The sequence below is a fragment of the Drosophila subobscura genome, chromosome U, assembly GCF_008121235.1.
Source record: "Drosophila subobscura isolate 14011-0131.10 chromosome U, UCBerk_Dsub_1.0, whole genome shotgun sequence".
NCBI lineage: Eukaryota > Metazoa > Arthropoda > Insecta > Diptera > Drosophilidae > Drosophila > Drosophila subobscura.
Window position 1 is genome coordinate 2,248,180 of NC_048534.1, and position 18,351 is coordinate 2,266,530.

General features: G+C 40.6%; 1 protein-coding gene across 2 annotated transcripts in view; it reads right to left on the reverse strand.

The window, feature by feature from the left end:
* Window positions 1-18,351, reverse strand: part of LOC117900703 (chaoptin) — a 72,658-nt gene that overhangs the window by 28,728 nt on the left and 25,579 nt on the right. The window contains exon 1 of one of the 2 annotated variants that reach the window (XM_034811156.1): window positions 3,592-3,889. In XM_034811156.1, the coding sequence (XP_034667047.1) occupies window positions 3,592-3,889 (298 nt within the window). Of the gene's footprint in view, window positions 1-3,591; window positions 3,891-18,351 lie in introns of those variants that run through there. The other variant, XM_034811157.1, reaches the window with a different exon arrangement.

An 18,351-nucleotide genomic window follows, 5' to 3' on the forward strand; every position in this document is an offset into this window, starting at 1 on the left:
TCTCCCTCCCTCCCTCACTTTCTCGCTCTCACTCTCTCTCTGTGTGACTCTGAGTCTGACTCACTCTGTTTCCATTAGAATTGCTAATTGCCAAAAGTTTTCCAACTGCAACATTTCTTCTGCCGCTTGAATGCAATCATTGTCGTTGACATAGCCATCAACGTCGAGAAGGAATATACATACATATGTATGTATGCATATACATACATATGTATGTTGATATATCTACATATTTTACTAGCATTCAAATTGAGACATTTCTTTAAATTAATTTAAATTGGAATTCTGAGAGGCATGAACAAAAAGGTGGTGCAGAACTCGATTTCTTGAGGGGTGCCATGGAAAAATAGCTGCTGATATTCTATATACATAATTATACCCGGTACTCGAAGAGTAAATAGGGTATGTTGTATTTGTGGGGAATGACGGATGTTTGTAACGCACAGAAGGAAAAATGAGCCCCGCCCCCTTCCGCCACCACAAAGGGCGAAAATCTCCCACAGCCACAATTTTGAAGATAAAAAAAAACCGCCATTCTGTAGGGAATTACCATATCTGTCAGATCACCTGATTGAATCATTATTATAGCCAGAATGAAGAAATTAATTTTCAGTGGCTGTTGTTTTTTGCACGTTCTCTCATCCACACTCTGCTTCGTGTGGTGTGTGGCTGTAGGGGTGGGGGCGAGCTAAATGAGCGTGTTGGCGTGAGAAGCGATGTAGATGACAGATGAAGAAAATAAATACAATTTGACGAAAACAAAATACGCTAAAGTACAGATGTAGTACTGAGTATAAAAGTTGTGACGCGTAAGAAGCGTCACACGCTTCTTTTTTCTATTCTATTGGTTGGTAAAGGCACAAGCCATGGTGCTGAGCGTTAAACTCTCATCTGGCTGCCACAACCACAAAACGTCAGTGGTTCAAATGCTAGTAATGATAATTACATAACAGCATATCCAGCAGCCTGCTAAGGATTTTCGGACTCAACAACCGATAAAGATAACTGAAATAAGATTGCCAAGTACCTAAAAGTGAGGAAATTTAATAATTGTCTGCGAAAGACAGATCTTAAATAAATATAAAACACGGCTCAAAAAAAAAAAAAAAAAAAAAAAAAAAATTGTATTGAAAATAAAATAAAATGGAGTGAGAATTTAGAATTTGGGTGTTGCTACATATATCATCTGTTCCTGTATTTAAACAATTCATACATACTACATATGTATGTAGGTATGTATCCAATTTTCTATTGGATCTTGTGGCATATGTATAATTAATTTTAATTTGATTATGCATAATACCTAAAAGTTTTTTATTAAAGCAAATGCCAATGCAGAAATTTTGCATAAGAAACGAAGGATAAATTGCCAAAGCGGAGTGTCGACTCCATTCTTCCTTTCCCCTCTCATCATCCAAACAAGGGACAAACTTTTCGATGGTATTCGTTCGTTCGTTCGCGCATCTTTCTTGCCAGTGATGCCATTTTCTGGGCAATTTTTGTGTGTTCTAACCGTCAACCACTTTTTATACCCGGTACTCGAAGAGTAAATAGGGTATATTGTATTTGTGCGAATAACGGTTGTATGTAACGCACAGAATGAAACGTTTCCGACCCCATAAAGTATATAAATTCTTGATCAGCATCAACAGCCGAGTCGATAGAGCCATGACTGTTTGTCCGTATGTCCGTCCGTCCGTCTGTCCGTCTTGTCGGCTAGTTCTCAGAGACTATAAGAGCTAGAGCCACCAAATTTTGCATCCAGACTGCTGTTTGCTCACACAGAAACCAGTGTATTTCGCCCCCGCAAAATGGCGAAAACCTCCCAAACCTACAATGCAACCTACAAATTGAAGATAAAAGAAAACTAAAAACCATTCCGTAGGGAAGAACTAGATCTATCAGATCACCAAATTGGGATACGATAGGGTCATTATTATAGTCACAATGAAGAAATTAATTTGCAGTGGCCAAACCCACCCCGTCCCGCAGCTAATCTTTGGTTTTTTCACATTCTCTCATTCACACTCTGCTTCGCGCTGTTTATGGCCTCTGCCCCTGACACGTCTCTGCTTCTGCCGACACTCCGCCGCTGCCTCAGCCGCGGTCTGCAGTCTGTGTCTATAGGGGAGGGTGGCGAGCTAAAGGAGCGTGTTGGCGTGAGTAGTGTTGTTAATGTAGATGACAGATGAAGAAAAAATGTAAAATTTGACAAATAACCGCTAAAGTGCAGATGTAGTACTGAGTGCCGGGTATAAAAGTTGTGACGCGTAAGAAGCGTTTCACACGTCCCTTCTCGTTTTTTATTTTTTTGTTGCTCTTATTTTTTTTCAACATTTTACTTTTACATTACAAAAAATATTGGGGGTTGACGACTTTGTGGACCCTGTGGGTGTGTCACAGTTGTTACGCATATTGCAGAATAAAATAAACATCAGAAGAAAGAATGCTAGGAATTTCAGCACGACAGACATACAGAGCGCCACAGAGTCAGAGCGAGAGAAAGAGACCAAAGCGATGCCAAGGAAGCCGCAGCAACGAGCAAAATTTTTGTGAATGGAATTGGAAATGGCAATGGGGGGACAATGACAATGGAACTATGGAAACTTGCCATTCATTCTTTACCTTAACAAGAGAATATAATAATGATGGCATAGAGTGTTGAGACTACGTTATACCTGCTATGGGAAGTGCCAAGCAGGCAGAGGCAGAACAAATTTAATAAATTATATTTGGAAATGTTATAGCTCAATGAAAAGATAGGAGTAGGAAAATATCCGTATACATTTTTTGTATAATTATTCTAATAGATGTTAGTTATTTTGAAATATAAGGGAGCTCATGCCGACACGCCTGTCTCTTTTTGCTACCAATCATGGCTGCATGCTCCAATATAATATAAATCATATCCACATCCTCTAAAAATAGTGAGTATTAAAACTACCAAAATTAGCGTGCAATTTCCCACAGCAATCGTTACAGAACTTTGCCCTAAAAGATACACACACACATACACAACTTGATAGAGAGAGAGAGAGAGAGAGAGAGAGAGAGAGAGAGAGACCGACAGAGAGTCAAACTAGCGGGGGCGGGCAAGCAGAGCAGAGCAGACAGGCAGCAAAAAAGGAACTAAAATGAAATACAACTTTGTTTTTACAACTAATTGGAAAACTTAAATGTAAGATTTTATTTTGTTTGTGGGGCCAGGACAAAGCCATTTGAGGCTTCATTAAAAAATTACATTTTTCCCGCTGCAGGCATAACAGAGGAAAACACAAATGAAAGGACGAGTGACAAAGGGACACCATCGAGGCGGAAGAAGACCAAACGAGCAGGGAGGGGAGCGAGGTGATTGAGATTGGCAGCCAGGACGAAAGTCCTTTCATTGTGGGCTGTGTGGCCGAGGCAATTTATGACCAACTGGCAATGAAAATATTTGCCACATAAATAAAAGGCGTGACAAGCTTGAAGCTCCAAGGGGGGACGGGGCGGACACATTGACAGGCGGCGCGCAGACCCTCACGTGTGGCATGAAGAATGGCTGGTAGTGGGAGGTTGAGTGTGGAGGGTGTGTCGCGTCCTATCTCTTACCTGGAAACTTGTACAGTGCCACCTCGTTGCAATTAATCTCAATCAGCATGCTAGTCTCGTTGGGCAGACCGGCGCACTGGCACATCGAGTTTAGTGGACAGGCATACAGTATTTCCTGTTGCTGTGAGCCCAACAATGCCGCCGATCCTCGGCCTCGGCCTCCTGGCGGCAACGGTGGCGATGGTCCTCGTGCCTGCACCCTGGCCGTATTCCTCGACCATCGGTGACCTCCGCCATCGAACTGCCAGCAGTGCGTTGAGCTCACCAGACACGAGATCAGTACTAGGTACAGGTGCATGCTGTAAGCGTTAAAAAGAGAAGGTAAATTAGCTTCAAAAATACTTGGTTGAGAGAGTGGAGGGAGGAGAGAGTGCTTTAAGGAGACATTTTCATCATTTTTGTAGAACGTGAAAAAATTCAGAGTGTAAAGACACCTTGCCTTGGCCCGTCAGGCATTTGTTTATTTCTTGCTGCTTTGCATAAATCACACGTTTGGAAAGAGAAAGCAAATGAATTGGCATAAAATTAACATTAGTCCACACGCATCAAAAGTGCACAGTGGTTTTGCCTTATAGAAAAACAATAGAGCGAATGCCTAGATAGTCCCAAAAAATATACCATACAAAGCCACTGCACGCAGCAGTTGATTGGTGTTCGTGATGCCAATGGATAAACAAACAAATAGACAACAAAATAGGAACAATTCTTCAATGTTAAATGGCAATTATCACAGCCATTTAATTGTAAATCTACTCCTTTCTAGTACTTCTGATTATTTATTTAAAATTTAATTTAATTCAGAAATATTATTTTTCATATTTGGTTATACACTTTTGAAGTACATCCCGATTTTCAAAGGGTCTTTTATCGCATTAAGTGGGTCAACTCTGACTTAATGTTCAATTTATAAAACCATGATTCAATTGGTGCATTAAAATGTTGTAACAACAATACAGAAGTATTATCATTTTCTGATCGCAAATTACAATTAACGTAGATTTAATTGTATTTTAATTACTGTTGAACCAATGTATATATTTTTGGGAAAGTAACCTCTGCTCTCCGCACCGTCTCCCGGCATACAACGGAAGACGGAGGAAGTTTTCGACTAAAAGCCTGCGACAACTCATGCAAATGAGCCGCAGTCGTGTGACACACTGGGGCTCTCTCCCTGTCATATGCCAGTTCCCAGCCTTAAAAAAAGGGACGAAAGATTTGAAGTAAAATGCGCAACCACAACACGTACGGTATGAGCACGGTGCGGCAGGAGAAGGAGAAGACTCCACATCCATGAAGTGAAGTCGCATATAAAACAGGTTTCATGTACGCTAGATGTGTGATGTTTATTTGACACGCCAAAGTATATAATAACAAATAAAAAATTTGGCTTTGGCTTTGGACTACGGCACCAGCAAAAGCCGTCGACGACTACATCGGCAAGGATGAAGGACGAAGGGCGAGGACGAGTACGGTCCATTAGCACGATTGTTGAGCTTTAAGACTCCCGGCGGTGTGTTCGAGTGTGTGTGTACCTGTGCACATTACGACCAGCCATAAAACTAGCGTCGAAAAATATAACAGAGAGAAAGCCAAGCCAAGCCGAGAGAGCCACCAAAGCCACCGACATTCAGCCCTTATCCATCCCATAACAACCCGATTCTCACATATACCCCATCCGAAAAATCCGTAAGTTATTTCAAGTCGCCTCTAAGTTTTCGGGGAATAAGTAAAATATATGTTATTGTAGGTATACATATGTACATATGTATGTATATAGGAATAGGCAATTGATGCTGATCAACCATACATGTATATACTTTATGGGGTCGGAAACGTTTCGTGATTTAAATATGTACATATGTACATACATCCACTTGCGAGCCATCAATATTTGAGTGTAAGAACATAATCTTATTAACCATGTCTTCGGTGATGGCAATTCTGAAGCGCATTTCAGCTATTACAATTTTAGCAACCGAAAAGGCTGCACTAATCGCTGGAACAGCTATTCTTTTACAGCTAGTCTGAACATCAACGGAAATTGTGTTTTGCTGTTTGCCCATTAGTTATAGCCAATATTAGTTATTATGGATACTATGCTATTGCTCGAATGGTTTGTGAATAATCTGAACAAATTTCATCTTCTTCGGTTTTGCTATTTCATTGAATATCTATCATAGTTGATTCTATTTCTTTTACAGTGTGTTCCTGCTCAAGCTCTGTACACTGTAGTAAAATATAAAAAAAACATATAAACATACACAGTTGTGTAACAAATTTAGAAAAAAATTAACATCAAGGAGCAATTTATAAATATACTTTAACAAAAACTAACATTTTCTTGGGAAATCATTGCACCTGCGTCATTTACTTCACAAGCCTTGTTAACGTTTTGCAAACTACTACACACACATATTCTACATATTCTGACAGAGCTCACGATATGAGCTCATAATTTTGTTTGGTGTACAATGTGTTAAAACGAAACAAAACAAGGAACTCACTTATAGAGAGTAAAACTTTCACTTTCACTTTTAATGAGATCATAAAAATGTTGTACAGTACTGTAAAGAGAGAAATGAGTGCAGAATTTTTGGGTGCAATACACAATTTTGTTTTAATATTGAATTATGTTGCTAGACTTTTGTTAGTCGACAGGTAAGAGCTATCAGTGGCGAGACGTGACTTCTTCGCACTTAAGTTTTCCTCCCAAACCTTTTGAGTCATCGGAGGACTTGCTTTCCAAGGCCTTGGCTGGCATTAAAATATCAAATCCAAAGGATATATTATATGTACATATACATATGTTGGTGATTGACTGATTGACACACACTAATATGGTGATCAAATTCGATAAACAAAATCTATTTGAGCAAATTTTACATATTTTCACACGATGTGGGATGTGAGGGGTGGAAAAACCAATCAGAACACCGATGGTGACAAATCGAAGTATTTTCGTTTGACCATGTAAAACAAATGATACATCACACGGTTGAGTGTGTAGCGTCCCATTCCACCTTTTTTTCACCTTCCACAGAACATGCAAAACATCGACAAAGTCGAAGAAGTCAGGATGCTGGATGGATGGACGGAAAACAAAACAAAAACGAAAACGATAAAAATGTCGTAAAAGTTTTTTATTTGCGTTTTATTATACACGGTACTCGAAGAGTAAAAAGAGTATTGTATTCATGGGGAACACACAGAAGGAAGCGTTTCCGACCCCATAAAGTATATATATTCTTGATCAGCGTCAATAGCTGAGTCGATATAGCCCTATCTGTCTTTCCGTCTGTCCGTCCGTGCGTTTGTCCGTCTTGTTTGTCCGCTTGTTCTCAGAGACTATAAAAGCTAGAGCCACCAAATTTTGCATCCATACTTCTGTATGCTCACACTGTTACAAGTGTATTTCAAAAATGAGCCACGCCCTCTTCCGCCCCCGCAAAAGGGCGAAAACCTCCCAAATCTACAATTTTGAAGATAAAAGAAAACTAAAAACGCCATTCCGTAGGGAATGATCACCAAATTGGGATCCAATTGGATCATTATTATAGCCACAGTAAAGAAATTAATTTGCAGTGGCTAAACCCACCCCGTCCCGCAGCTTATATTTGTTTTTTACATATTCTCTCATTCACACTCTGTTTTGCGCAGTTTATGGCCTCTGCCCCTGACACGTCTCTGCCTCTGCCGTGTCTCTGCCGCGACTCTGCCATGACTCTGCAGTGCGTGTCTCTAGGGGAGGGTGGCGAGCTAAAGGAGCGTGTTGGAAAAACCGCTCAGGTACAGATGTAGTACTGAGTACCGGGTATAAAAGATGTGACGCGTAAGAAGCGTCTCACACGTCCCTTCTCGTTTTCTGTACAAAGTTTCTGTTGTACAAGGTTGAGGTTCAGATGGAAGCCGTTCATCAGTCCGTCCGTCCGTTCTCATTTCCCGCATCATATGGGGTGCCCTCAGCTTGGGGGCGTGGGTGCGTGACAGGCGCGACCGACTGTCTCCGGACCCCTAGACACCACTGCTGCCAGCCGGCCCCTACTTTTAGCCCCTTCCATGAACTGCTACCGTCTGGCAGCCAACAAGTATAATGTCATATGACGTAAAAAAAAATATATAAAAACGAGTAGGAACGTGTGAGACGCTTCTTACGCGTCACATCTTTTATACCCGGTACTCAGTACTACATCTGTACATGAGCGGTTTTTTCAAATGTAACAGCTTAAATTTATTCTACATATGTCCTCTACATCTACATCACTTCTCATGCCAACACGCTCTTTAACTCTGCCACTGCCCTTAGAGCCGCACACTGTACGAAGCAGAGTGTAGAAGGAGAGAGTGTGCAAAAAAATAGAAAAAGCTGCTGGACGGGTTGGGTTAAGCCACTTGCTATAATAATGATCAATCTGATCTAAATTCGGTGATCTGATATATATGGTCGGCTAACAAGTCGGATGCACTGACGGACAGACGGACGGACAGACAGACATGGCTTAATCGACTCGGCTATTGATGCTGGTCAAGAATATATATACTTAATGGGGTCGGAAACGTTTCAAATAAAAAATACAATTTACTTTCGAGTACCGGGTATAATAGGATTTTTTTTTACTTTTCTTGAATTCATGAAATAAAAATGATGTAAAAAATGCCGCACTTCAATAAACATTTTTGTATTTTAAGGCTTAATATTTTCCAGACGGTGAGCTAAACCTACAAAATGATTTGGTCCACTTTTTAGCTGCATCAATCAGCTTTTCAGAAAATCAAAGTTCTTTACAGCCAAATCTAAGATACTTAAGTAATGTGAAAAAACAAATCACTACCTCTGAAAAAAGCTTTAAAAAAATACCAGACTTTACAAATTTTTCAAAAATCATAATTCATTAACAAAAACCATAATTTATTCAAAAAAATGGCTTTGTCCGATATCTACCAGAAAAGTCAGTTAGGTTCACTGATAAAAAAAAGTTCGATTTTGTCGAGCAGTGTTATTGAAGGATCTAAGCTGGAAATCTTAAAACCTCGCTGTGTATACTTTACATATTCGTGAGTACGTACATACATATGTACATATGTATGTATGTTTGTACATATTTATATGTTTATGTACGTACATATGTATGTTTAGCTCATTATTCATTCATTTGATAACACCCATAAAATGTCCGATAACCCTTTTTCGTGCCTTTTAACAGTATGGCAAAGGGAATAATACACAACAAAGTGTCCGTCCTCTGCATCCGTTAGCCCCTTAGCCCTTAGCCTTTCGAGCCATCATCTTGCGTCATTCAACAGACAGAGAGGCGGGAGATATGAAAAGTCCCTCATTCGAGGAAAATACTGGAGTTCACTTCCACGGAAAGGTCAACAAGCGGCACGAAGGCAGTCAGGCAGCCAGGCTGCCAGGCAGGAAGACCACAAGTTTTTAGTACGCACATAATAATGCCAGCGATTTGCTCTAAACAGAGCTACAGAGTCGCTCGCTCGTTTTTTCCGTGTCGGAGGCTGTGCGGGAAGGTGCTGAAGAGGGGTGGATGGATCACAGAGGTCTGTGCATCATTTTTATACTTTTAATTTTTTATGTCGGTGACACAGTGACATGAAATGTCAACGAGCTGGAAGGCAAACAGCAGAAAAGTGAGCCTTGGACACAGTACATGGATGATAAGCGTCCTCCTTTGGACATTTCGCACTCTGACTCGCTCTGCTACTGTTACGAGTAGTTGCTGAAAGAAGTAGCAGAAAAAAGCGTAGCATTCATTTGGGAGTCGTTGGCAGAGGCAGAGCCGTGCCCCATTCCGCCCAGCCACAGCATTTTCAACTCCCTGTCGAAAATCTGCGAGTTTGTGCGATAATAACAAACGTAAGTTGCCTTCCCTTATTCGTTTACACTCTCGTGTTGTATCCTTTACACACATGTGAGAATGAGGCTTTTAAATATAGCCCACAAGCTGTCTGGTTTCATTGGAAGGTAACGGATGAGGCAGAGTACAAAAACCAAACAAAAAATAAAATAAATAATTAAAAATAATTTACAAAACTTTAAACTAACTTAACAAAGTGTGAGCGTGTATTCAACCCAGATAAACATGAAAATGTTGAGTTTGGTTTTGTGCTCGGAGGTGCACAGAGGAGTAGCCTGTTTTTACGAGCGAACAAGTAGATTTACAAATATGCATATTATGTACATACATACATAAATACATATACATATATCCTCAAGATACATTTCAGTTAATCGGCGTCAAGTAAATTAAATGAGTCTCACTCCTCAGACACCCTGCAAAAGTTCGCTAAAACTGTTTGCTTTTGTTTTAAGCTTCCTGCTTCCTGGCTTGGCTTAAGTATTAGGTCGTTAGAGAAATACTTTTACCAACTTATAAAACAGTTTTTTGTGTGTGATGCGCGGGGCGTAGAATTACCAAGGTTTTTTCCGGATAGCTACAATATTTCGATAACTTGAGAGCTGAGCGCTGAGATACATAGATGTAATCCTCTCTATTTATGAAGTCATGGTGAAAGCGAAACCATCGTTGTAACCCAGTTGTGGTATGAATTTGTTTTGAGAATATGTATTAGACAATGTCTGTAGTTAATTTGTATTTGGGGTGTTGCTGGTTGGTTTTTAGTCAATAACCATCAATTAAATGTATCTTCACATACATAACGTCTATGTATAACGAGTAGGGGACGTTCGTGAGACTGTTCGTATGCGTCACAATTTGTATACCCGGTACTCAGTGAACTTACGTTCATATGTATATATGAATGTATGTACATACATAAATATGTATGTACATATGTAACCTTAGTGTGATAAATATGCACATACATATGTTACAATTTTACTGCACAAAGCAGAGTGTGGAAAGAGAGAATGTGCAAACAGAGGCAAAGCTACTGGAAGTTGTCGGGGCAGGCCACTGCAAATTAATTTCTTCATTCTGGCTATTATAATGACCTGAGCCGATCTTTATTCAGGGATCTGATAGATATGACCATTCTCTACGGGATTGCGCTTTTACTTTTCTCTTATCTTCTAAACTGTGGATGTAGGTAGGCTATGTAGATGTAGATGACAGATGTAGAAAAAAATGTAAAAATGAAAAAAATCACTAAGGTACAGATGTTCTACTGAGTACCGGGTATACAAGTTGTGACGCGTAAGAAGCGTCTCACACGTACCTTCTCCTTTCATTTCAAACTCACAAGCACATTTTAATTGTCTGAATCAAGAAAATTGTAAAAAATGCACTTAAATTGATCAATTTACAACTTTCTTGCAATTTAAACTTGATGAAAACATTCTTGCTCATACAATTTTTGATTGTTTATATCAGTGGTGCACACTGTTTATTTTTTGGGTATGTAACATTAAAGACTTATGTATTCTTACGAATATCGGTTAAAAAAATATTATTTTGTCGTCAATAAAAATTTAGTTTCGGCCAGAAAAAGTGGTCAAATGCCCCATAGGGAATCGTTTGGGCGCTTGACTTGCATACACACAATCTGATATAAATACATATGTATGTACATATGCAACGTATTGTGTTTTATGAAACCATTAGCAGAGCGGTGCAAAAACTTTAAGATGCATTCATCTTGTGAGGCGCTCTAATAAATATGTTAGCCTCCTGCAGAAGGGATTCCTACAATTGCCTGGCCATATAAATAACACACCACCAACACTCACACTTTCAAAATACAGTCAGTTCATTCAAGTGTCGTTTATCGTTTATCGCTTTTTGCCACTTTTGGCAGCGCCTTCCGTGAAACTGGCGTTGGCTCATAAATATGCCAATTTCGCAGTGTACCCCTTTCACCATAATATCCCGCCTTCCAGCAGCACATACAATCTCCTGCCATTGGCACTCCTTAGCAAGGTGATTTCTTTGTGAAACTCCACCAATTCAACTCCAGCCAGCCACCCAACCAGCAGGCCAACTAGCCAGTCTGTCAGTCGACGGGATCAACCAAACAGAACAATAAAAGTAAAATGTATTACTCAAAGTTTATGCCAAAGCAATAAATGTATCTTCTCTGCTGAGTATCTCAGTGTCTGTATCCATAAATATGCACCCACTCGCACCTAAGTGGCAGGGGGGAGGGCAAGTGATATGGGCTACAGTGGTGCGGGGGTCGCCACACACGGTACTTCTACCTACACTCCTTACCCATACATATATTAGTTGCCTTCTGTTGATATTATTATGTTGTTTGCCCTCCCTAGTTTCTTGCCCCTAGGGGAAAAGGGTCGGTCCACCACTCAACTACACTACACCTCCCCCCGAAAAACCTGGAGTATAACCATTGATTTAAATCCCATAAAGTTGTCGGAGTGCTGTGATAGTTGTGTGCCGGTCGCTTTATGGGGGCATGTGGTATGAGGAGGAGAGAACTGTTGGCTGTCGGCAATTGCCGCATCATTAATCTTACTCACGGCAACGGCGCTTAGGTCAAAGTTTTGAGTTTGGGTAATTTATCTTCGACTTGCCGCAATTATGTGCCAGGAGGGGCAGTCATCCTCCTGACCGATAGGTGGAAAGAAAACATAGATAATTTCGCAAGTCGTGACGACAGGTCCCAGTGGCAATCCCATTCGCACCTGAACTTGAAACCTGGTTTCAAAATCTTGAAACAATACTCTCTGGAAAATGGTATAGTGCAGAAAAGCAATACATTACTCGACAAAATTATACTTTTTATTTACGCTTTGAACCAATCCAACTTCTTCTAAAAGATTTGGAGCATTACTGTTTTTAAATGAATTATTAATTTTTTTCTATGCTAGAAATCTTAAGGATCTTGGAGCTAGTTTTAAAAAACATTGCGAATCTGAAAAGCTAAATAATGCAGCTATGGTTCTTTCTCTCATAACGTTCGTTCTCTTTCGTAGTGATCAGACGTGTTTTTGTTTTGCGCTCCGTATTTTCCTTTCTATTTTGGATAAACGATCGGTTTTTGATTTCAAAATGTCTCTAAAAATACTCATTGACTACCTTTATACGTTTACCTATGCTAATCCGTGAGTGCATGCCTAGCTTATTTTCTCTTGTGCCAGGGAGATAGCATCTTTCAAAATTAGCGTATCGCCGACTCACTTCGAGACCATTTGCTCCCCTAAATTTTGGACAGAGCACCTGGCTGTAAAAGTGCATAAGGCTAAGAAGAACGAGGAGGGACGTGTGAGACCCTTATAACGCGTCACAATTTGTATACAATTTTTATTTTTTTTATAAAAAAGCTGCTGGGTTGGGGTGGGGATAGCCATTGCAAATGAATTTCTGCATTGTGGCTATAATAATAATCCAATCGGATCCCAAGGATCGGATCTGATAGATATAGTCCTTTCCTACGGAATGGCGTATTTGGTTTTCTTTTATCTTGAAAATTGGGGCTGTGGGAGATTTTCGCCCTTTGTGGTGACGGAAGGGGGCGGGGATAATTTTATTCCCACTTCCCACTGCAATTCCTCTCAGTCAAAAAACGGTCTTCCTCTCTAGTAGCCTATCAAAATGATCGCGGCTTACGTAGTAAGCTCAGCACACTTAATAACCTTGAGGCCTGCTCGCTATAAATGAAGACTGCTACCATACTACTAGACACACTTTTTGATTCGTGTCCGATTCGTCCGATTATATGTGGGAAGATTCCTTGTTTCACCAAAGAGCTATCTACTCTATAGAACCTAAAATCAAGAATATTGCAGGAAGTTGGGCCGGCTCGGGTAAATTTTCTCCGTTCATATTGCTCAATGCTAAAGGAACTACCTATCTCGATGGAGGATACGTTTTTCACAGGACTAAACAGTTGCACAGCTTCGGAAACAGCAATCGTAGAACGTCCGCACATCCATCCTCGCTATCACTTCTACATTTGGCGGCCAAAAATGATCGGGCAATTGCCGATCATTTTGCACAATTTTTCCGAACAACTTATTCCCAGGAAAGCTTTCCAGATCACGTGTATCCATATAGTTTACCCTTTGTGAAGCTCCCAACTTCATGATCTTCAATTAGTTAAGCCGGTATTTTCACCGGGCCCTGACGGAGTTCCCGGCTGTGTACTCATGTACTGTATGGGTATATCTAAGTTATCCGCTATTCCAAAAATGTTTGAGAAAATTTTAACTCCACACTTGCAACATCTCTGCAAATTACTTATATCACCAGCTCAGCACGGATTAATAAGGCGACGATTAACAACCACTAATCTTTTAGAGTTCACCTCCTTTGACATTAAAGGCTTCCAAGGTCACTTGCAGACGGATGTTATTTGCACTGATTTTAGTAAGGCATTCGAAAGCTTGACCTTCTAGGGTTTCCGCGTAATGTTTTGAGATGTATTTCTAGCTACCTGTGTTCTAGGTCTCAAAGAGCCCTCTTCAAAAACTTCTTATCTTGCAATCACATTTGATCGCTCCAGCCGCTTGCTGGCTTCTTACACTCTATGCGGTAGTTCTCTTGAGAGAATTACATTGGCTTATGATCTTGGTGTAAAACTAGATCCTAAGTTAAAGTTTTCTGCACATATTTCCACCATGGTAAATAAAGCCATGGGCGTGATTGGGTTCATAAAGAGGTGGTCAAAGGAATTTGACGTCCCCTATATAAAGAAGACTCTCTATATCTCGCTTGTTCGACCGATGTGTTTTATGCTCGGATTATAATTCCCCGTACCTCATTATATCCTCAACTAACTCCCTTCCTCTTCTTAAATCACTAATACTTGCCTATTTCTCCCGTAGTTATTATATCCGGTAATAAAGGAGTAAATAGGGTATATTGTATTTGTGCACAATGTGGATGTACATACATATGTAACGCAGAGAAGAAAACGTTTCCGACCCCACAAAGTATATATATTCTTGATAAGCATCAATAGGCGAGTCGATATAGCCATGTCTGTCTGTCCGTCCATCTGTCCGTCCGTCCGTCTGTCCGTCCGTCTTGTTGAGCGCCTGGATCTCAGAGACTATAAAAGCTAGAGCCACCAAATTTAGCATCCAGACTACTGTATGCTCACACTGTTACAAATGTATTTAAAAAATGAGCCCCGCTCCCTTCCGCCTCCGCAAATCGTAGCGAAGGACCATATCTATCAGATCACCAAATTGGGGTCCAATTGGATCATTATATTAGAAAGAATGAAGAAATTAATTTGCAGTGGCTCATTCACACTCTGCTTCGCGCAGTTTGCGACCTCTGCAGTGTGCGGCGAGGAGAGGGGGCGAGCTAAAGGAGCGTGCATCTAATTTCCCTCAAATATTAGCCTAACATCTATCTTTCGCGACCTGTTCGGCTAATCGCGCCGCGCGTCATGCGGCAGCTCCCCTAGGTCGCGACCGACCGGTCGGTTGGGCGGGAGGAGGTCTTCGTTCTACCGGGTTACGCGCGTAACATGCTTCGGCTTGGTGTCAAATGGGCCACTTGGTGGTGCAGTCATTGCATATCAACGTCCAGACAAAAAAAAAATGAGAAGGGACGTGTGAGACGCTTCTTACGCGTCACAACTCTAGCTCTAGCTCTTATAGTCTCTGAGAACTAGCCGACAAGCAAGACGGACAGACGGACAGACAGACATGGATCTATCGACTCGGCTATTGATGCTGATCAAGAATATATATACTTTATGGGGTTGGAAACGTTTCCTTCTGTGCGTTACATATGTACATACACTTTTCCTCAAAAATACAATATTCCCTATTTACTCTTCGAGTACCGGGTATAACGAGTAGGGACGTGTAAGACGCTTCTTACACGTCACAATTTTTATACCCGACACTCAGTACTACATCTGCACCTTAGCGGTTATTTGTCAAACTTTGAATTTTTTCTTCATCTGTCATCTACATCAACAACACTACTCACGCCAACACGCTCCTTTAGATCGCCACCCTCCCCTAGAGCAACACACTGCAGAGTCAAGGCAGGGACGCGGCAGAGGCAGAGACGTGTCAGAGGCAGAGGCCTCTGCCACTGCGCGAAGCAGAGTGTGAATGAGAGAATGTGCAAAAAACAAATATAAGCTGCGGGACGGGGTTGGTTTTGCCACTGCAAATTAATTTCTTCATTGTGGCCATAAGAATGCTCCAATCGGATCTGAATTTGGTGATCTGATAGATATGCTCATTGCCTACGGATTGGCGTTTTTAGTTTTCTTTTATCTTCACAATTGTTTGGGGGGTTTTCGCCCTTTTGCGCGGGACTGACGGACAGACATACAGACGGACGGACAGACAGACATGGCTCTATCGACTCGGCTATTGATGCTGATCAAGAATATATATACTTTATGGGGTCGGAAACGTTTCCTTCTGTGCGTTACATACATTCACAAATTCACAAATGCACAAATACAATATACCCTATATACCAGGTATAAAAATTTGGTTTGGCTCGAAGCGGAAAAATGGTTTTGGGTAGTGTTTTTTATAGTGCAGGTGAGTGGCGAATATTTAAATAAACAGATATATTTACTTAAGGTTTATTACTTTTAGGATCTTTAGTTATCTATACCTCCTCTAAAAGAGAGGCATTGAAACGTTGAGACATACCCAAAGATTTTCCCTCAAAATTGTCCACAATTTCCTTGCGGGTGCAGGCGTGTGCGTGCTCCCAGGTTCTCCGCTTGTCCCTGAACTTGAAAGTCCCCGATGTGCGAAAGAACTCTTTCATCAGCTCGGGCAGACAACTTTTTCGCTAGCGCTGCTCTAATAATTCTTAATAATTTAGCAGCAACTTCGCGACACGTGGCACTAAACTTATATTGAAGTGTTTACGGAAAATATTTACATACATGAATTGCTTATGAACAACACAGTCGCAAACTATCCATGGGATATAGTAGAGTAATGGTGAGAGACTTGGACTTGCCTCTCGAAGCGTGTCATGTCGTGTGGTGGGCGTGGTTGGTGCCCCACTGCGTCAGTTTGAATGAATATATGTATGTGCAGTATGTCTGGAAGTATATAGCATGCTTATCAAGAAAATGACAGTGCATAACCAGAAAGTTGAGGCCGACAAGCGAATGATGACCAAGCAACCCGATCGTGGGCACAGTGATACAGGAAAAGTGTAGGAAATTACACCTAAATAATAACAAAGGAAAGTAAAAGTTATTAATGAAGAAAGTGCAAATAACACTGCCCGCACGATTTTCCTTCAAGGAACCAAACCAACTTATTCTGAAAGATATGGGGCTTAGAAATGGTCTGTTGATATTTTGTTTTTCCATAGCAGAAGTTATTTTTAGGTAGCGCTTGTTTATTTCACGTGTATGTATCTTAAATCTGGCTGTAATGAACTCTGTCATTTTAAAAAGTTGATAAATGCATTTATAAAATGTATCCAAACACTTTGTAGCTTTAGCTTACTGTCTGGGAAATTTTAAAATGCAAAAATTATGATTTTTGTGCGGTATTTTAACGAAATTTGGATTAAAAACCTCGGTTTCTTTTTATTTTTTATGTACAGGTGCATTTTTTCGCCTCGTTTGAGGTATTTCTTATCAATTACTATGGAGAGACGGCTGAGCTAAAATTGTTCAACCCACCTTCAAAGACCCCAATTTTTCGTTAAGAATACCTCACAAAAATCAACATTTTAAAGCTTATTATTTTTCAAACGGTAAACTAAAACCACAAAGAGTTTGGGAACACTTTATAGATGGCTGTACTCTATCCAACCAGATGAAAGATACTTAAGTTATGTGAAAAAATGTAAGTTAAGACAAAGTAAGTACTTTGTACATTTTATTTGACCAGCCATCGTTGGAATCATATTAATCCTTATCATAAAAAACCTATAGCAGAATACTCAATTATGTTTTGGCCTTTTAGGCCCGAGGGTTAATCCAATTTTTGCAATATATTTAAAAGCCTTTTCGTTTCAGCTTTGATTCAATGATTTCTCAATTAAACATCATCTAAGAACACACAATTGTATTCCAGAAAATATTAAAGAGAGGGGTACTATTTCCTTGAATTTTCCGCCCATTCCCAGCCCACTGTTGGCTCCTGCTGTTGTTCTTCGGACACACTGCCGCGCAATTAATTGCGTAAACATAACGTGACACGAGCTGGCGGTCGCGGAGTTAACGTCGGTGGGGCGGTTCGGTGCATTGAATTATTCAAATCATCTATAATAACATATGGGAACTCGCCCGACTGCCTGCCTTCCTATCCTGCCAGCCCACCAGGACGGTGGTGTCGCAGACCCTGACGCATTTATCAATTAAACGCAATTAAACGAACGCAGCAGCAGCGGCAGTGGCAGCCACAAATCCAGAAATTGCTACAATAACCGACAAAAGCAAAACAATGAGAGGTGTGGAAGGAAGCAGAGCTCTAGCCGCCCTGGCCTGCCTGACTATTGCTAGGACAGCAATTAAATTGATCAAAGTTTATCATAAATTTATGCAGTCAATTGACAAATATTAAAACGAATTATGTACATGCTCGGAAAAATGAGTACAAACAGGCCTAAATGATTGGCCCCCAGGATCAATGAGCAGAGGGAGGCAGAGGAGGGAGGGCTGGCAAAAAAAAGGGTCGACTGAGGGCAAAGCCATATACGATATAGGAGCTTTTAAAATGTTGCCCAGCTTTTCTGGCATCGCTTTCCAATATGTGTGTGTGTATTCGGGGTTAGTGAAATGCCATGCGTTTGTTTTCAATAATTCTCTTTATTATATCCGGTACTCGAAGAGTAAATAGGGTATATTGTATTTGTTCGAATAACGGTTGTATGT